Below are 21,164 nucleotides of genomic sequence, written 5' to 3'. Positions count from 1 at the left end.
AGTGGAGATAAAATAGAGTGCTGTAGTAGAGGTGGAAAGGATACCGGGGCTGATTCAGCACTGCATGCTAGTACAATGCTGGACGCAGATTCCAGATTATAGGGAACATGGTAAGGCCAGGATGTGCGTGCACGGAGATCAGCTCACTCAGCTGGCCGGCGCCATCCACCATCGCAACAATTATCCCAGCCTGCGACCTCGGTTGCAGTTCTGGGATAGCAAATGTGCAGACACCTCCTGTTGCATTTGCATATCTGCAAGGACGGAATTGAAAAGCTGCTTGCACTACTGAATCTCTCCCATACAGCTGTAGTAGAGATAGAATAGAGCGCCACAGTGGAGATAATATAGAGTGCTCCAGCAGATATAAAAAGGATATAGTGCTGCAGTAGAAATAGAAAGGAAAGAGTGCTACAGAAGAGATAGAAAGGAGAGGTTGCTGCAGCAGAGACAGAAAGGGCAGAGTGCTCCAACAGGTAGAATAGAGTGCTGCAGCAGAGTGAAAATAGAGTGCTCCAGCAAAGATAGAGTGCTCCTGCAAACATAGAATAGAGTGCTCCTGCAGAAGTGTAGAAAGAGTAGAAAGCGTCAGAGATACAATATAGTGTTCCAGCTGATATGGAATAGAATGCTGCAACAGAAAAAAATATAGTGCTGCAGCAGAGATGGAATAGAGCGCTGCAGCAGAGATGGAATAGAGCGCTGCAGCAGAGATGGAGAGGGAATATCAGGATGCCACTACAGTGGAAGAATTGTGTAATTACTGTAAAATATATGCAATTTATTTAAAATGTTGGCATTCACAGTATTGTTATGTACATAAGAGGGGCAGAGGGGCAGCATGGTCATGTGAAGTCTTCATGTTCAGTACTGACACCTTTGCTGCTCTTCGGCCGTAGCTTCCTGTGTCTCTGCACCCCTAGCTCTCTGCTCCCCATCGTACCGCTGCAGGAAGGCGTGCAGCTTAGAGGGGTAATCCGTCATAATGCCTGTGGCTCCACAGTCACAGGCTCTCTGGTAGTCAGAGTCCTGGTTCAGTACCCAGAGGTAAACCTGTAGGGGGCGCAACACAAGACCTCTCAGTGCAGCACACAAAGATTCTATCCAGGGTATACACCCTGACTGTCCCCTGAGTAGTAGATATACACACCCTGACTGTCCCCCAAGTATCAAATGTACACACCCTGACTGTCCCCCAAGTATCAAATGTACACACAGTGACTGTCCCCCAAGTATCAAATGTACACACCCTGACTGTCCCCCAAGTATCAAATGTACACACCCTGACTGTCCCCCGAGTATCAAATGTACACACCCTGACTGTCCCCCGAGTATCAAATGTACACACCCTGACTGTCCCCCGAGTATCAAATGTACACACCCTGACTGTCCCCCGAGTATCAAATGTACACACCCTGACTGTCCCCTGAGTATCAAATGTACACACCCTGACTGTCCCCCGTGTATCAAATGTACACACCCTGACTGCCCCAAGTATCAAATGTACACACCCTGACTGCCCCAAGTATCAAATATACTCATCCTGACTGTCCCCTGAGTATCAAATACACACACCCTGACTGTCCCCTGAGTATCAAATGTACACACCCTGACTGTCCCCCGAGTATCAAATGTACACACCCTGACTGTCCCCCGAGTATCAAATGTACACACCCTGACTGTCCCCCGAGTATCAAATGTACACACCCTGACTGTCCCCCGAGTATCAAATGTACACACCCTGACTGTCCCCCAAGTATCAAATGTACACACCCTGACTGCCCCAGAGTATCAAATGTACACACCCTGACTGCCCCAAGTATCAAATGTACACACCCTGACTGTCCCCCGAGTATCAAATATATACAGCCTGACTGCCCCAGAGTATTAAATACACAGCCTGACTGCCACAAAGTAAAGGTGCCTACACAATAGGCAATATTTTACCCGATTTGCCCGATTTCAACGCATCGTAATGACAAATCGTGTAAAATATGTCCAAATTGTGGTCGTACATCGCGTCTGCAGATCTTGCCTGCTGCAGGCAACATCTGCCAATCTCGGACTCGATGCACTGGAAAAAGTTAAGGATACACGTTTGTCACATTGGACACTTTTTAACACCAAATTGTGTCCAGTACTGCCGGGGAGCTGCTGTGGAGAGTTCAAGGGAAATCAGACACAAGATCGCATCGTGAGCACATCGCATAGTGTGTAGGCACCTTTACAAATACTATCCCTGACTGGCCCAAGGTATGGAATAGTCTGATTACTCCATCTGCTTATATAACTAACGCCTCCCCAGTCCTCACCAGACACCTCTAGTTACCTGGATCCCTCTGGCCTCGAGATGCTCAAAAAGACTCTTCCTCATCATTAGTCTGGGGATAAAAACAAACATAGCCTCATTATTATATACAGCTCAGGGTTACGCATTGCGCAGTGTCACTCCAAACATTGTTCCACACCTATATATAGCAATATATTTTTAAGGTAATGCCCAGTAGCCTATTATAGTGTGAAATAATAGATTTCATTACGGTTTTTTGATGAATAAAACAGGAGTATTCCCAAAAGAGGTATTTTGTCAGATAGAGTTCATGCCTAGCTTAGATGAGGGAACCATATTGTGGGGTGTGAACCAATATTTGTCATCATGTAGCTTATGAATTCATTATCAACGACTGATAGAATTCCCAGGAGTATTCATGTCTCAGTGACGTCACTGGTTCCAAGTGAAGTGATAGGCCTCATACCCAGGAATATTCATATCTCAGTGATGTCACTAGTTCCAAGTGAAGTGATAGGCCGCCTACCCAGGAATATTCATATCTCAGTGACGTCACTGGTTCCAAGTGAAGTGATAGGCCGCATACCCAGGAATATTCATATCTCAGTGACGTCACTGGTTCCTAGTGAAGTGATAGGCCTCGTTCTCAGGATTATTCACATATCCGTGACGTCACTGGTTCCCAGTGAAGTGATAGGCCGCATACCCAGGAATATTCATATCTCAGTGATGTCAATGGTTCCCAGTGAAGTGATAGGCTGCATACCCAGGAATATTCATATCTCAGTGACGTCACTGGTTCCAAGTGAGGTGATAGGCCGCATACCCAGGAATATTCATATCTCAGTGACGTCACTGGTTCCCAGTGAAGTGATAGGCCTCATTCCCATGAATATTCACATCTCAGTGATGTCACTAGTTCCAAGTGAAGTGATAGGCCTCGTTCTCAGGATTATTCACATCTCCGTGACGTCACTGGTTCTAAGTGAAGTGATAGGCCTCATTCCCATGAATATTCACATCTCAGTGACGTCACTGGTTCCAAGTGAGGTGATAGGCCGCATACCCAGGAATATTCATATCTCAGTGACGTCACTGGTTCCCAGTGAAGTGATAGGCTGCATACCCAGGAATATTCATATCTCAGTGACGTCACTGGTTCCCAGTGAAGTGATAGGCCGCATACCCAGGAATATTCATATCTCAGTGACGTCACTGGTTCCAAGTGAAGTGATAGGCCTCATTCCCATGAATATTCACATCTCAGTGATGTCACTAGTTCCAAGTGAAGTGATAGGCCTCGTTCTCAGGATTATTCACATCTCCGTGACGTCACTGGTTGTAAGTGAAGTGACAGGCCTCATTCCCATGAATATTCACATCTCAGTGACGTCACTGGTTCCAAGTGAGGTGATAGGCCTCGTTCTCAGGATTATTCACATCTCCGTGACGTCACTGGTTCTAAGTGAAGTGATAGGCCTCGTTCTCAGGATTATTCACATCTCAGTGATGTCACTGGTTCCAAGTGAGGTGATAGGCCTCGTTCCCATGAATATTCAGGTCTCAGTGACGTCACTGGTTTTAAGTGAAGTGATAGGCTGCATTCCCAGGAATATTCACTTCTTGGTGAAATGACTGGATACTAGTGATGGGCACAAATTATGTCTGCTCTCATTGGGAGAAGGCGACAGAAGTACTTTAAGATATCATAGCCACAGAATATAAATTGCAGAAGAGACGCAGTACTGGTGGTCGTCGGTGGGATTGCGTGGTATGCAGAATAATCACACACAAGCTTGTCCTGTAAACAGAGACTATGGCTACACACTGTGTCATTGCAGTCAGGGTGGTGACTCTTTGGGCCCAAAAAAGTTTTGCACTCACTTGTCCTGCAGGTAGACCAGGAAGCGGTTCCTCATGAGCGAGTTGTGTGGGAAATATGTCCTAAAATAAGACCAATATTGTTATCGCTGTGACTTTACACAAACACCACTGACACGCATTACTCACATGTGCACTACATGACAGACACAGACCTTTATACACAGCACGCACTGACACGCATTACTCACATGTGCACTATATGACAGACACAGACCTTTATACACAGCACGCATTACTCACATGTGCACTACATTACACAGGACACAGACCTTTATACACAGCACGCACTGACATGCATTACTCACATGTGCACTACAGGACAGACACAGACCTTTATACAAACACCACTGACACGCATTACTCACATGTGCACTACATTACAGACACAGACCTTTATACACAGCACGCACTGACATGCATTACTCACATGTGCACTACATGACAGACACAGACCTTTATACAAACATTACTGACATGCATTACTCACATGTGCACTACATAACAGACACAGACCTTTATACAAACACCACTGACACGCATTACTCACATGTGCACTACATTACAGACACAGACCTTTATACAAACACCACTGACACGCATTACTCACATGTGCACTACATTACAGACACAGACCTTTATACACAGCACGCACTGACAAGCATTACTCACATGTGCACTACATGACAGACACAGACCTTTATACAAACACCACTGACACGCATGATTCACGTGTGCACTACATGACAGACACAGACCTTTATACACAGCACGCACTGTAATCAATAATAAAAAGAGCACTTGGGTACAAGAGGTGGCCTGTGTGTAGGAAGAGACTGACCTGTTTATAATAGATGGCATGTATGTTTCAACCACCGACTCGGTCAGGGGGACGAAGGGAAGTAACCCAGTGTAGTAGAGGAGGAGAAGGAGAATGCCCCGGCGGGGTGTGAACATCACCGGCATGTCTGGGTTCTGATATACAATGCAGAGAGGACCATCAGTGATGTGTAGAGAGGAGGACGAGGGAGGTGCAGAGAGGAAGATGAGGGAGGAGGATGAGTGAGGTGTAGAGAGGAGGACAAAGGAGGTGCAGAGAGGAAGATGAGGTGTAGTTAGAAAGATGAGTGAGGTGTAGAGGAGGACGAGGGAGGTGTAGGGATGAGGACGGGGGAGGTGTAGGGATAAGGATGAGGGAGGTGCAGAGAGGGGTACGAAAGAGGTGTAGAGAGGAGGATGAAGAAGGTGTAGAGAGGAGGATGAAGGAGGTGTAGAGAGGAGGACGAGTTAGGTGTAGGAAGGAGGACGAGTTAGGTGTAGGGAGGAGGACGAGGGAGGTGTAGGGAGGAGGACGAGGGAGGTGTAGGGAGGAGGACGAGGGAGGTGTAGGGAGGAGGATGAGTTAGGTGTAGAGAGGAGGACAAAGGAGGTGCAGAGAGGAAGATGAGGTGTAGTTAGAAAGATGAGTGAGGTGTAGAGGAGGACGGGGGAGGTGTAGGGATAAGGATGAGGGAGGTGTAGGGATAAGGATGAGGGAGGTGCAGAGAGGGGTACGAAAGAGGTGTAGAGAGGAGGATGAAGAAGGTGTAGAGAGGAGGATGAAGAAGGTGTAGAGAGGAGGATGAAGGAGGTGTAGGGAGGATGACGAGGGAGGTGTAGGGAGGAGGATGAGTTAGGTGTAGGATGAGTTAGGTGTAGGGAGGAGGACGAGTTAGGTGTAGGGAGGAGGACGAGGGAGGTGTAGGGAGGAGGACGAGGGAGGTGTAGGGAGGAGGACGAGGGAGGTGTAGGGAGGAGGACGAGGGAGGTGTAGGGAGGAGGACGAGGGAGGTGTAGGGAGGAGGACGAGGGAGGTGTAGGGAGGAGGACGAGGGAGGTGTAGGGAGGAGGACGAGGGAGGTGTAGGGAGGAGGACGAGGGAGATGTAGGGAGGAGGACGAGGGAGGTGTAGGGAGGAGGACGAGGGAGGTGTAGGGAGGAGGACGAGGGAGGTGTAGGGAGGAGGACGAGGGAGGTGTAGGGAGGAGGACGAGGGAGGTGTAGGGAGGAGGACGAGGGAGGTGTAGGATGAGTTAGGTGTAGGGAGAAGAATGAGTTAGGTGTAGGGAGGAGGACAAGGGAGGTGTAGGGAGGAGGACAAGGTAGGTGTAGGGAGGAGAATGAGTTAGGTGTAGGGAGGAGAATGAGTTAGGTGTAGGGAGGAGAATGAGTTAGGTGTAGGGAGGAGAATGAGTTAGGTGTAGGGAGGAGAATGAGTTAGGTGTAGGGAGGAGAATGAGTTAGGTGTAGGGAGGAGAATGAGTTAGGTGTAGGGAGGAGAATGAGTTAGGTGTAGGGAGAAGAATGAGTTAGGTGTAGGGAGGAGGACGAGGGAGGTGTAGAGAGGAGGATGAGTTAGGTGTAGGGAGGAGGACGAGGGAGGTGTAGGGAGGAGAATGAGTTAGGTGTAGGGAGGAGGATGAGTTAGGTGTAGGGAGGAGGATGAGGGAGGTGTAGAGAGGAGGATTAGGGAGGTGTAGAGAGGAGGATTAGGGAGGTGTAGAGAGGAGGATTAGGGAGGTGTATGGATGAGGATGGGGGAGGTGTAGAGAGGAGGATGAGTGAGGTATAGAGAGGAGGATTAGGGAGGTGTAGAGAGGAGGATGAGGAAGGTGCAGAGAGGGGTACGAACGAGGTGTAGGGATGAGGCCGAGGGAGGTGCAGAGAGGAGTGAGGTGCAGAGAGAAGGATTAGTGACTGGTAGAAATTGATGAAGTAAAGTTATATTACAATGAACGGATGAAGCATATGATCATTGTACTCAGTGTACATCATAGCCTTCTTTAGAGCAGCGTCTTTACCTCCTTCCGACATTTCTTCATGACTTTGTCGGTCGTACAGGCCCAGATGGTCCTCTCCGCGCGATGATATTTCTTCACAAGCTCTGACACCTTGAGGAGACAACCAGGACAGCGTCACAAGCCGCGGTCACATGGAGGCACCCTGACTGCGGAAAACTCATTTTCACCAATTACCTTTTTAATTAACTCTTCATCGCCTGCCTTAACTTCCACATTGATGGGCTTCTCTGGGTATCGCTGGAAGACTTCCTCCAGCAGCGGAAAGCGGCGGTCTCTGCCTGACGACTTGTGACCTGTCAGCGACATGAAACATCCTACGTTTACCGCGACTCATTGCAAACTGGGGCTTCTGTCATCCACAAAGATTGATTACATGATGGGACATGGTGGAACTACAACTCCCAGCATCCCCTGCAGCATGAAGATTCAGGATTTGCTACTTTGTTAGATCACTGAAGTCACCTATTGCTGCACACACTGACTCATGCCTCCGTATGCTGAGCCTCCACTACAACACACCTGGGAAAAAGGTGACCTCCAGGCATTCCTTGTATTGGGGAAGTTCCTAAAAAGAGAGAGAGAGATATGGAATATCAAATAAGGATGTAAAAGACCACGTGGTTTGTACAGCGGCACAACAGATGGCTCCTCAACACCGAATGATCCACGAGTTACCAGTATACAGGGGTTATGGTATATGGTGCATGCCTAAAGGACGTCACATGAAGCTAGAGAGATGTCAGGTGACTGTTCAGACAATAGAGGCAGCAGCCTTTTGTAGTACTACTGAGCTCATCTAATGGTGTAGGCCAGAGGTTCCCAAACTCCGCCATTACAGTCCAGGTGTTAGGAATATCCACGCTTGAGTCCAGATGATTAAATTAAATTGACTGAGGTACTAATGTAGTCCCCTGTGCTCAAGCACTGGTATCCTTAAAACGTGGACTGTAATGGCGGAGTTTGGGAACCTCTGGTGTAGGCAGTTATGATGAGGACATCCGCAGAATGTCGACAGGTTCACATTGTCGACATCTGACATACCTTCAATCATACCGGGACTGGACGGTAAGCGCTATGCTGTGACACCGGAGGGTTAGGGGTAGGCTATGGGAGGGGATGTTAGGCTAATGCACTTGATGGAGGGTTAGGCCGGGTACACATTAGAACGATATCTTCACAATTTGTTACTGGAACGACAAATCGTGAAGAACATTTAATGTGTGCCCACAATTGCGCGCTCCAGTGGGTCACGTATGAGATCTTCTAATTGGCCGTGCTGCACGGCCAATCAGATGATATCATATGAGGGGCCGCGCAGTTTAATGCAGGACGGAACGAGGCATCGTTCTGTCATTCATTAAATCGCGTATTCTGTATGGGCAAATCTTGGATGGTCCGGGGGGGGGGGGGGGGACTCATTAGGGCGTCACTGCCGGCTCATGTAGGCACTGCTGGAGCCGCCATACAAGGTAAGTTACCACTAGATCACTAGGGACGTTTAGTTGACATTCTAATCGTGAAGACATTTCAGCATGATGAATGTCGACTTGCCAGGATTGTTGACATTACAAGCATGTCGGCATTCTCGAGTGAACATTATGAATGTCGACAAAGTATACCACACCCAGATGTACATCAGGCGTAACGAGTGTCTATACTTATACCCCACAATAGCACAGAGAATGCGCGGAGGCCAAGCAGCATTACCAATCAGTGTAATACCCTATGTGTACACAATGTAATCCTGTGAAGAAGTCTTATATACACAACGTAGAATGTAATGATAAAGTATTGTCATCATGTAATGAAATCCAGGGGCAAATACAAAATACAAATACAAATTAAATAACGTGATATATATAGCGCTACTGACCGTTTTCATCATCGCATGTGGTTACACCGGCAGGCTCATCTGCGACTGGGCCTGCGTCTAACTGCAACACAGTTCCGTACTCGGGGGCTGATACATTACGGATCACTATTGCTAAAGCGTACGCAGGCGGGCGATTGTTGCATACAGGCGCATGCATTGCAGTACGTGAAGGCACCACTGCGATCACAGAGTGATTGACAGGCAGTGAGTGTTTGGGGGTGGTGACCGGGGGATTGCAGGTGTGCCTGCCCGTTTCAACGCCGTTACGTGGGCGTGCATAAATTATTAGCAAGTGCGATGGATACGTAGCTTGAGTACTATCTGCGTGCAATGTGGTTAGCAATTTCTAAGTAGGGTCAGGGCTGCTGTAATTCTGCATGAGGGGGCGATGGTACTCACTGTTACTGATGTGTATGGAGTTGTGTAAGGTATTACGGATGTCAGATAGCGGTAGTGGGAGGCAGTGGGTGTCTCTATGCTGGCAGTACAACGGCATTGTGAGAGAAATCATTAGCATATTGTCTCAGCAGACCTGCGTGCGATTACGGAGCTGCGATCGCAGTAGCGATACTCAATAAATCAGGCCCTCGGCCTACACTTGTCCACTCCCATTCCAGCAGTGAGGGGAAGCTGACGATACGCAGATCTGTGTGTACGGACATATGTGTATACAATGTTGGTGCGCACATGTGCAAGGGAAATGTATTTCTGCCTTAGGGCCTGATTCGGGATCGGTATGAAATACCGCGGGTTGTTATACCGACGCCGGAAAGCAGAACAGCAGGATCCCGACTGAGGTAAGTTTCTAACTATCCCTAAACCCTCTCCCCCATAACCCTCTCTTAGGGGTGCCTAACCCTAAACTCCCCCCGTAAGTGCCTAAACCTAACCCACACTCCCCGCAGCCTAAACCTGACACTCGGGGGGGGGGGGGGTGTTGCCCCTAACCTCCCACCAGGGGTGCCTAACCCTCCCCTAGTCTAACCCTAACTCTCCCTTCCCCTAGCCTAACCCCAAGTCCCCCCCAGGAGCCCCTAACCTAACCCTCCCCCCCGCGGCTGTCCGCACCCGGCGCCCGGCTTACCTTTGTTCGGTATGCCGGGCGTCAGGCTCCCGGCGTAGGTATAATGACAGGTGTCGAGATTTGACAGTCGGGAAGCCGGTGGTCGGCATTTTGACTGCATCCCCCTGATTCAGATCCACAACATATGCATATAATATCGCAGCTGCAATAGCTGACGCATCGCAATTGCAAAAAAATGTTAATGACTTACCGCCCACTGACAGCGTCTCAAATCTGCCGCTCACGCACAAAACGGGAAACACCAGAAACACAGATCAGGCGGCCATCAGCCCTCTGAGTAAATCTAAGCTGCTGCAGACACACAGGGGGTCTCCAGACACACAGGGGGCTCTCCTGCTGCTGACTACCTTGTGAGTCAATCCTGTGCGAGCGTAATCGCAATACAATCACTGCATATGTGCCGCGCAGCTTTCACGCATGCGCAGTGGCTAACAACACGTTTAAACTGCGTAAATATCGGCGTTGCCTGCGGATCTGAATCAGGCCCTTAGACAGCCTGTCCCACTACTGCTGGACACGAGCACAGTCACGGTGTGTAATCGACCACGACTGGCTGTCATTCCATTACCTTATACAGGAGATCACATATGTTGACATCATGCCCCGTCTGGCGCAGCAAGTTGCCGTCATGTGACACGACAACCTGCCCGTCCTTGGTGATGTGACAGTCCAGCTCCAGGAGGTCGGTGTGGTTGGCTATGGCACTGCAATGAGAGGAGCAGGGATTTATTCATTTAACCAAAAGAATATATATAACAGGCGCTAGTCAATATAAAAATGTATTAAAGTACATCAAAATAAATAGGAAAATCTGAGAAAAAAATAAATATATATATATGTATAAATAAATGAACAAGAAAAACAATTAATAAAAACAGTAAAAATATCACCATACGTATGGCTCACACACAATTAGTACACACTATCCAATAGAAAAAAAATAAAATAAATAAATATATATATATATATATATATATATATATATATATATATATAAAAGATGGCACTCACCAGTAGAATTGCAGCTTGTTTAATAAGTCAAAATTAGACAATAGGCTTACATACAGGCAGGCGACGTTTGAGGACTTCTGTTCACGGGGAACTGTGCCTTATGTTCTATATGAAACCCAAGGCTTGAGTGCTTGAGAAAGGTCCATTCTGGGGACCGAAACGTCGCCTGCCTGTATGTAAGCCAATTGTCTAATTTTGACTTATTAAACAAGCTGCAATTCAACTGGTGAGTGCCATCTTTTCTACATATATTTCTGCTGATGGACCTTGGATTAAGGAGATACAGCTGGTGTGCACCCCATTGATGTGTACTGACAACTGATGTGAGTGCTGAAGTATAGACTTATATATATATATATACACACACACATATACACATACATACACACACACACACACACACACAAATATTGGGACATTGACAGACGCACCGGAGAGCTCAGCAACACCAAAAGATCTGGAAGACCACGGAAAACAACTGATGGATGACAGAAGAATTATTTCCCTGGTGAAGAAAAACCCCTTCACAACAGTTGGCCAAATCAAGAACACTCTCCAGGAGGTAGGTGTATATGTGTCAAAGTCAACAATCAAGAGAAGACTTCACAAGAGTGAATATAGAGGGTTCACCACAAGATGTAAACCATTGGTGAGCCACAAAAACAGGAAGACCAGATTAGAGTTTGCCAAACAACATCTAAAAAAGCCATTACAGTTCTGGAACAACATCCTATGGACAGATGACAAAGATCAACTTGTACCAGAGTGATGGGAAGAGAAGAGTATGGAGAAGGAAAGGAACTGCTCATGATCCAAAACATACCACCTCATCAGTGAAGCATGGTGGTGGTAGTGTCATGGCGTGGGCATGTATGGCTGCCAATGGAACTGGTTCCCTTGTATTTATTGATGATGTGACTGCTGACAAAAGCAGCAGAATGAATTCTAAAGTGTTTTGGGCAATATTACATGCTCATATTCAGTCAAATGCTTCAGAACTCATTGGACGGCGCTTCACAGTGCAGATGGACAATGACCCGAAGCATACTGCAAAAGCAACCAAAGAGTTTTTTAAGGCTAAAAAGTGGAATGTTATGCAATGGCCAAGTCAATCCCCTGACCTGAATCCGATTGAGCATGCATTTCACTTGATGAAGACAAAACTGAAGGGAAAATGCCCCAAGAACAAGCAGGAACTGAAGACATTTGCAGTAGAGGCCTGGCAGAGCATCACCAGGGATGAAACCCAGCGTCTGGTGATGTCTATACGTTCCAGACTTCAGGCTGTAATTTCCTGCAAAGGATTTGCAACACAGTATTAAAAAGTGAAAGTTAGATTTAGGATTGTTTAGTTTGTCCCATTACTTTTGGCCCCTTAAAAAGTGGGAGGCACATATAGAAACCGTTGTAATTCCTAATACGTTCACCTGATTTGGATGTAATTACCCTCAAATTAAATCTGAAAGTCTGCAGTTAAAGCACATCTTGTTTGTTTAATTTCAAAGCCATTGTGGTGGTGAATAGAGGCCAAAATATGAAAATTCTGCCAATGTCCCAATATTTATGCACCTGACTGTATGTATAAAGGCTAAAAATACACATCTGCCTAAGACTAAACAGTCATCCTACTTATACACTTAATTCTTAATGGCGTTTATTAACTATACAGATAGCAGCCTAGATTTTGAAAATATTGTCATATATGTGCTGTCCAGAAAAAATATAAAATGTATATATGTGAAAAAACACAGAAAAGAGAAAAATTAATAACTGAAGATGTTCTTTGTTAGGACATCTAACTTGCATATGCCATAATTAGGAATCCAGATCATACAAATAAATTCAACCCCATTAGTGTTGGGGATAACAGTTCATGGAGAGTAATTTCAGCAGGTGTGCCAAAAAGAGTTATTTGTTACTTTCCGGAATAAGTAAATTAAAAAAGCATGCATGCAGAAATATATGTATAGCAAATGGCGTCCAAAGGTACAAGTCTTATGTGATCCCAGAAACATTCGCTATATCAGCGTGCATAGAATATGCTGATCATCCAACCAGCCTGCTCTCTGTCTAGCAGAGTCTGAATCACGATGATGCGGTGTGCATTATATATACAGTATGTAAAGAGCTCCCACTCTGAATCAGGGCGTTTTTTTCTTTTTTTGTAGCGGCCTCTTGGACGCTCACATAGCTGTGGGTTACCACCCACACCTTATGCGAGCGTCCATGATGATGGTCGCGAAGGTCAAGACCATCACGACCATCGGGCTTGCGAGGAGACCCTTGCAGTAGGGTCTCGTTGCCGCAAGCCCTGGAGTGATTTTGGCTCTATCAGAGCCAAAATCACTCCCACTGACATCACTAGTGATGTCAGTGGGGCCGGACCCAGACGGTAGGCGTTCCCATGGGAACGCCTCCGTCTGGGCAGCCACGCCCCTGGCACGCACTCCAAAGGGGGCGTTCTGTCACTCACCATCGACAGCACGCCCCCTTTGGTGCGAGACCTGGAGCGACGGCTTCCCTGTCGCTCGCCGGGTCTCGCGCATGTGCACGATGGAGCTCCCTCATTTAGGCACCATCGACCCGCTTGCGAGCGTACAGCGCTCGCGAGTGGGTCTGAATGTGACCCTCAGTCTGCAGACATAAGAGGAACTGGCTATATATCAGCCAAACTCGGTGTATCCGTCACACCCAGAGCCTTAGTAGTGGATGGTTGGATGTACAATAGTCCTGGTCACACAGGGGATCACCAAACAGCACGCCTTCTCCTGCTTAGACTTCTCTCCACATCAGCATAATGATTAACTAGTTTCTCCACCTCTTTTAGTTACTCAGCGGCTTCCTCAGAATCTGCGCCTCTTTTAGTTACTCAGCGGCATCCTCAGAATCTGCGCCTCTTCTAGTTACTCAGCGGCATCCTCAGAATCTGCGCCTCTTTTAGTTACTCAGCGGCTTCCTCAGAATCTGCGCCTCTTTTAGTTACTCAGCAGCATCCTCAGAATCTGTGCCGCTTTTAGTTACTCAGCGGCATCCTCAGAATCTGCGCCGCTTTTAGTTACTCAGCGGCATCCTCAGAATCTGCGCCTCTTCTAGTTACTCAGCGGCTTCCTCAGAATCTGTGCCTCTTTTACTCAGCGGCTTCCTCAGAATCTGCGCCTCTTTTAGTTACTCAGCGGCTTCCTCAGAATCTGTGCCTCTTTTACTCAGCGACTTCCTCAGAATCTGCGCCTCTTTTAGTTACTCAGCGGCTTCCTCAGAATCTGCGCCTCTTCTAGTTACTCAGCGGCTTCCTCCAAATCTGCGCCTCTTTTAGTTACTCAGCGGCTTCCTCAGAATCTGCGCCTCTTTTAGTTACTCAGCGGCATCCTCAGAATCTGCGCCTCTTTTAGTTACTCAGCGGCTTCCTCAGTATCTGCGCCTCTTTTAGTTACTCAGCGGCTTCCTCAGTATCTGCGCCTCTTTTAGTTACTCAGCGGCATCCTCAGAATCTGCTCCTCTTCTAGTTACTCAGCGGCTTCCTCAGAATCTGCTCCTCTTCTAGTTACTCAGCGGCTTCCTCAGAATCTGCGCCTCTTCTAGTTACTCAGCGGCTTCCTCAGAATCTGCGCCTCTTTTAGTTACTCAGCGGCATCCTCAGAATCTGCGCCTCTTTTAGTTACTCAGCGGCATCCTCAGAATCTGCGCCTCTTTTAGTTACTCAGCGGCTTCCTCAGAATCTGCGCCTCTTTTAGTTACTCAGCGGCATCCTCAGAATCTGCTCCTCTTCTAGTTACTCAGCGGCTTCCTCAGAATCTGCGCCTCTTCTAGTTACTCAGCGGCTTCCTCAGAATCTGCGCCTCTTCTAGTTACTCAGCGGCATCCTCAGAATCTGCGCCTCTTTTAGTTACTCAGCGGCTTCCTCGGTATCTGCGCCTCTTCTAGTTACTCAGCGGCATCCTCAGAATCTGCGCCTCTTTTAGTTACTCAGCGGCTTCCTCAGAATCTGCTCCTCTTCTAGTTACTCAGCGGCTTCCTCAGAATCTGCGCCTCTTCTAGTTACTCAGCGGCTTCCTCAGAATCTGCGCCTCTTCTAGTTACTCAGCGGCTTCCTCAGAATCTGCGCCTCTTCTAGTTACTCAGCGGCTTCCTCAGTATCTGCGCCTCTTCTAGTTACTCAGCGGCTTCCTCAGAATCTGCGCCACTTTTAGTTACTCAGCGGCTTCCTCAGAATCTGCTCCTCTTCTAGTTACTCAGCGGCTTCCTCAGAATCTGCGCCTCTTCTAGTTACTCAGCGGCTTCCTCAGAATCTGCGCCTCTTCTAGTTACTCAGCGGCTTCCTCAGAATCTGCGCCTCTTCTAGTTACTCAGCGGCTTCCTCAGTATCTGCGCCTCTTTTAGTTACTCAACCGGCTTCCTCAGAATCTGCGCCTCTCTTAGTTACTCAGCAGCTTCCTCAAAATATATGTCTTTATTCATTTACTGTAAAATCATTTCCCCTGGAAGACCATGAAGGATTCACCACCAGCAGGGCGCACAGACAAGGCTGTGCTAGATTAACCTCTACACTGCCAGGGAGGGGAAGACAGGAAATAAATCCAGGAACAAAAGATCACAGATCACTGAACATATTTAACCATCCTTCAGTTTCATTTTATTGTTTGTAGTGTATTTGTAATAATAATAATTTAGGTGGATAGGTCTGTGTCCCTTGGGGCAAATGTACTAAGCCCTGGAAAGTGATAAAGTGGAGAGAGATAAAGTACCAACCAATCAGCTCCTAACTCATTTTTCAGGAGCTTCAGAATGATTTTATGTTGGGAGGGGAAAGATAAAATCATTCGGCGCACTCTCTCCTCCCTTCTCCCCCTTCACCTCTCTCCATCTCGCTTACCTGAGCAGCGGCCGCGGACGGTTAGACTCAGGCCAGGGCTGTGCTTTATAGCAATAGGCTGCACAGCATGGAGATGGAAGTTTAATGTGCGGTGTTTTAACATAAAGACCTCCCATTGCACCTCCTCCGTGTGGCACAGGGCCTGTGCATCCTATTGCTACACAGCACAGCCCCTGACAGCCCCCGCTCCATTAACATGTTTGGGGGGGCTGCCCCCTTGCCCCCCCTGTTCTGATGCCCATGAACACAGGTGTCTATTTACTAAGCCTTGGATAGAGATAAAGTGAACGGAGATAAAGTACCAGCTAATCAGCTCCTAACTGCCATGTCACAGGCTGTGTTTGAAAAATGACAGTTAAGGAACTGATTGGTTGGTACGTTATCTCCATCCACTTTATCTCTTTCCAAGGCTTAGTAAATAGACTCGACAGCCTGTAAGATGACAGTTAGGAGCTGATTGGCTGGTAGTTTAGGGTCTATTTCCTAAGCCTTAGAGTGAGATAAAGACTGTCACTTCACAGCCTGTGTTTGAAAAATGACAGGAGCTGGTTGGCTGGCACTTTATCTCCATCCAAGGATTAGTATATAACCCCAAATTTTTTATCACTCCCAATTTATCACTTTTCCATAGCTTAGTACATCTCCCCATGTCTTCCATGATCTGTCCAATTAAAGAAAACCACAGCCGCACAGCACATACAGAGCAATAAACAGTGGCCCCTGCACTCTGCAAGAGTCACATACTGTGCTCCGAACATATAGATCAGGGCAGTGCCGCCTGATCACCACCAGGTTCATACTGCGATCCCAACACATGAGATCCCTACACAGGAGAGCCCTCTACATTCATTATGTGAAGGGGACTTAAAGGAGAGACATCAGTTGCTCATATGCCTGACAGTGTCATCACCCAGTATACTGATATGTACACTCAGATCATATAATAGAGATAATCGCAGGTCAGTGATAATGGAGGTATCCCCCCTGTTTTACTGGTGTTTCCCACCGAGGATATAAAATATATTCTGCAAGGGTTATAATCTCCGGTACTTCCCAAATGTGCAATATATATGCCTGCTGCAAAGGAATGCACTCAGCAGGTTATATTATCTAGGTGAGAGGACATCAATAAAACCTCCAGGTAATCAGGTCCGATTATCTGAGGTAAATGTACTTGTGATTCTGGTAACACAGGACTTACCCTGCACCTCTACAGGTATACTCTCATTTCACAGGTCAAATTGGGATGTAGAGACGTCTCTATCCCGACGCTGGAATCCCAACAAGGGACTTAAGATAGGTGTTGAAATACAGACGTCGATCTTAATCCCGACTCCGGAATCCAGGAGGACGACGTGTGCCCGAACGAAGGTAAGCCGGGGCACCCGTACCGTTAGCTGAGGGTGGGGGGGAGGTTAGGCTTAGGGAAGTTAGAGGGGTTAGCATTAGGATTTTGGGGGGAAGGTTAGGGTTAGGCACCGCTAGAGGGGAGGGTTAGGGCCAGGCACCACTGGGGGGGGGGAGGGGGGAGGGTTAGGCACCACAGGGAGGGGGTTAGGGTTAGGCACCGCTAGAGGGGAGGGTTAGGGCCAGGCACCACTGGGGGGGGAGGGGGGAGGGTTAGGCACCACAGGGAGGGGGTTAGGGTTAGGCACCGCTAGAGGGGAGGGTTAGGGCTAGGCACCACTGGGGGGGGAGGGGGGAGAGTTAGGCACCACAGCATAAGGAACTAATGGGGGAGACTTAGGTTTAGGCACTAACGGGGAGGGTTAGGGTGCGGGGTGGGGAGGGCTAGGCTACAAGAAGGGAGGGTTAGGGGGAGAAGGGGGGAAGATAAGTATACTTACCCGACCCCTGTCGGGATACCAACCATCAGGGTGCCGATGTCAGTATTGTGACAGGAGGCATCCCGACAGCCGGCATTATCTTCCGATTGCGGTCAAAGTAGCATTTCCTGCACTGACTCACCCAAATTAATAACAACAATAATAATTATTATTATTACTTAAATGTGAGGGAATGGGAAATGGATAATTAATCAATGGAACAGGATTAATCACTAAAAGTGTAAAGTTCACACAAGTAAAGTAAAGTTCACACAAAACCAATGCACAAAGGGCACACTTTTACCCCGAGACTGAGGGGCCCCGTTCATGTGTTCCCCACGTCCCTTGCCTCTGCTGCTGTGAGCAGGCACATACAGAAAGAAGCTGGGGCCAGGCCAGCAGCCCGGGGCAGAGCCGAGAAGCCGGGGCCGACGGGCGGGGAAGCCCGGTGCAGCTCACATGACGTCATGATGTCACGTTGCTGGAACAGAGAGGAGCCGGGGCCGGGTCTGAGCTGACCGCCCGGGTAGAACAGAACAGCACAGCAGGGCAGGCAGCCGCAGCAGGTAAGCGTGGGCTGGACTGAGCTAGAGAAGCACGGGCGGGCAGTGGAGGCCTGAAGATGAAGGGGGGAGATGGAGCAAAGGGAATGAGGCTGAGACACACAGGGGCTGTGACATGAGACTGGGGTGACACACAGGGGCTGGGGGATGATTAAGATGAGAGATGGAGGGGCTGGGGGATCATTAAGATGAGAGACGGAGGGGCTGGGGGATGATTAAGATGAGAGACGGAGGGGCTGGGGGGATTAAGGACTAAGCTGAGAGACGGAGGGGCTGGGGATGAATAACCTGAGAGACGGAGGGGCTGGGGGATGATTAACCTGAGAGACGGAGGGGCTGGAGAATGATAAAGATGAGAGACGGAGGGGCTGGGGATGATTACCCTGATAGACGGAGGGGCTGGGGGATGATTAAGGACTAAGCTGAGAGATGGAGGGGCTGGGGATGATTAAGATGAGAGACGGGGGGGCTGGGGGATGATTAAGGACTAACCTGAGAGTCGGAGGAGCTGGGGGATGATTACACTGAGAGACTGAGGGGCTGGGGGGATGATTACGCTGAGAGACTGAGGGGCTGGGGGATGATTACACTGAGAGACGGAGGGGCTGGGGGATGATTACACTGAGAACCGGAGGGGCTGGGGGATGATTACACTAAGAGACGGAGGGGCTGGGGGATGATTACACTGAGAGACGGAGGGGCTGGGGGATGATTACACTGAGAGACGGAGGGGCTGGGGGATGATTACGCTGAGAGACAGAGGGGCTGGGGGATGATTATGCTGAGACACAGAGGGGCTGGGGGATGATTATGCTGAGACACAGAGGGGCTGGGATATGATTACGCTGAGAGATGGAGGAGACATGAGTGGATGGCTGGAGATGGAGAGAGGGATGGTGCTGTAGAGACACAGGGGATGAGCCAATTGCCGACCTGCATATAGGTACCGGGAGGGGATAGGGGGCCCTGGAGCCGGGTAGCCAATATGATGCCGTTTATGAGAACCGAACATATCTGAGTAAATCTGTGTAAAACCGAACCGCACATCTCTAATTATAAGCAGGATGTTATTCCTCAGTGTTATAAGCTAGGGGGCGTATTAATACTGGGTGGTCATATAGTCCCCTCACTGCTATATTCTGGGAGACATACAGTATTATAGGCAGGGCGGTTATATACTGTAGATTAAATATACTTTATCCTATAACCAGTTGTGAGTAAAAGTGCTTTCCCTCATTCTAGTTGTGTCTCCCTTTACTGTATGACTATCCTGGGTAATAATCTACTATACTGAGAGCTCCAGTATGGCCCTGGGTGTCCCTGCGCCGAGAGACGGAGGCCTCACGCAATGACACACAGGCACCATGGGCGTAACTACCATAGGGGCAAGGGGTGCGGCTGCTATGGGACCAGAGCGGAGGGGCGCCCATCTTCCTTATCAAAGTTACATGTGTTATATACATTTTCACCATTGGGCGGTACATAGGGGCCCTGACAAACTTTTGCTATTGGGCCTTCAAATACCTAATTACACCCCTGACAGGTGTCCATCACAGCTCAGGCCCCAGTGCTCACTTTAAAAAACATTTGCAAACAATCTGAAACACCTTTCCCCTCTACAAACCTTCTCACTTTCAGATGCGTAACAATTCTTTGAGATCCTCATGGCATGAGCGGAGGGCCTGATCCGATTGGTACGGTAATGCACAGCCGCAAAGGAAGCGGCTATAGCTGAGAACTGCCCCTCTAGCAGGGAAGCGGCTATAGCTGAGAACTGCCCCTCTAGCAGGGAAGCGGCTATAGCTGAGAACTGCCCCTCTAGCAGGGAAGCGGCTATAGCTGAGAACTGCCCCTCTAGCAGGGAAGCGGCTATAGCTGAGAACTGCCCCTCTAGCAGGGAAGCGGCTATAGCTGAGAACTGCCCCTCTAGCAGGGAAGCGGCTATAGCTGAGAACTGCCCCTCTAGCAGGGAAGCGGCTATAGCTGAGAACTGCCCCTCTAGCAGGGAAGCGGCTATAGCTGAGAACTATCCCTCTAGCAGGGAAGCGGCTATAGCTGAGAACTGCCCCTCTAGCAGGGAAGGGGCTATAACTGAGAACTGCCCCTCTAGCAGGGAAGCGGATAGAGCTGAGAGAGGAAACAGCAGCGTCAGTGGGCATTTGTAGGGTTTATTGGTGCAGGGGGAGAGAGGACACCGCAGCGTCAGTGGGCATTTGTAGGGGTTATTGGTGCAGGGGGAGAGAGGAAACCGCAGCGTCAGTGGGCATATGTAGGCGTTATTGGTGCAGGGGGAGAGAGGACACCGCAGCGTCAGTGGGCATTTGTAGGGGTTATTGGTGCAGGGGGAGAGAGGAAACCGCAGCGTCAGTGGGCATATGTAGGCGTTATTGGTGCAGGAGGAGAGAGGAAACCGCAGCGTCAGTGGGCATTTGTAGGGGTTATTGGTGCAGGAGGAGAGGAAAACGCAGCGTCAGTGGGAATTTGTAGGGGTTATTGGTGCAGGGGGAGAGAGGAAAACGCAGCATCAGTGGACATATGTAGGCGTTATTGGTGCAGGGGGAGAGAGGAAAACGCAGCGTCAGTGGAGTTATTGGTGCAGGGGGAGAGGAAAACGCAGCGTCAGTGGGCATTTGTAGGAGTTATTGGTGCAGGGGGAGAGAGGAAAATGCAGCGTCAGTGGGCATTTGTAGGGGTTATAGGTGCAGGGGGAGAGAGGAAATCGCAGCGTCAGTGGGCATATGTAGGCGTTATTGGTGCAGGGGGAGAGAGGAAAACGCAGCGTCAGTGGAGTTATTGGTGCAGGGGGAGAGGAAAACGCAGCGTCAGTGGGCATTTGTAGGAGTTATTGGTGCAGGGGGAGAGAGGAAAACGCAGCGTCAGTGGAGTTATTGGTGCAGGGGGAGAGGAAAACGCAGCGTCAGTGGGC

At 48.7% G+C, this 21,164-nt stretch overlaps 1 protein-coding gene across 3 annotated transcripts in view; it reads right to left on the bottom strand.

Annotated features, from left to right (window-relative positions):
- Window positions 1–782: 782 nt before the first annotated feature.
- Window positions 783–21,164, bottom strand: part of GDPD3 (glycerophosphodiester phosphodiesterase domain containing 3) — a 33,209-nt gene continuing 12,827 nt past the window's right edge. For all 3 annotated transcript variants that reach the window (XM_088457536.1, XM_088457537.1, XM_088457538.1), the window contains exons 4-11: window positions 10,537–10,672; window positions 7,531–7,576; window positions 7,186–7,304; window positions 7,012–7,101; window positions 5,013–5,146; window positions 4,175–4,234; window positions 2,330–2,381; window positions 783–1,053 (exon numbers count right to left, since the gene is read on the bottom strand). In XM_088457536.1, coding sequence (XP_088313662.1) covers window positions 865–1,053; window positions 2,330–2,381; window positions 4,175–4,234; window positions 5,013–5,146; window positions 7,012–7,101; window positions 7,186–7,304; window positions 7,531–7,576; window positions 10,537–10,672 — 826 coding nt within the window. In that variant the 3' untranslated portion in view covers window positions 783–864. The remainder of the gene's footprint in view (window positions 1,054–2,329; window positions 2,382–4,174; window positions 4,235–5,012; window positions 5,147–7,011; window positions 7,102–7,185; window positions 7,305–7,530; window positions 7,577–10,536; window positions 10,673–21,164) is intronic.

The sequence above is a fragment of the Taudactylus pleione genome, unplaced genomic scaffold, assembly GCF_031769625.1.
Source record: "Taudactylus pleione unplaced genomic scaffold, aTauple2 ptg000762l, whole genome shotgun sequence".
Classification (NCBI taxonomy): Eukaryota; Metazoa; Chordata; class Amphibia; order Anura; family Myobatrachidae; genus Taudactylus; species Taudactylus pleione.
This window is presented reverse-complemented; position numbering and strand designations above follow the sequence as displayed.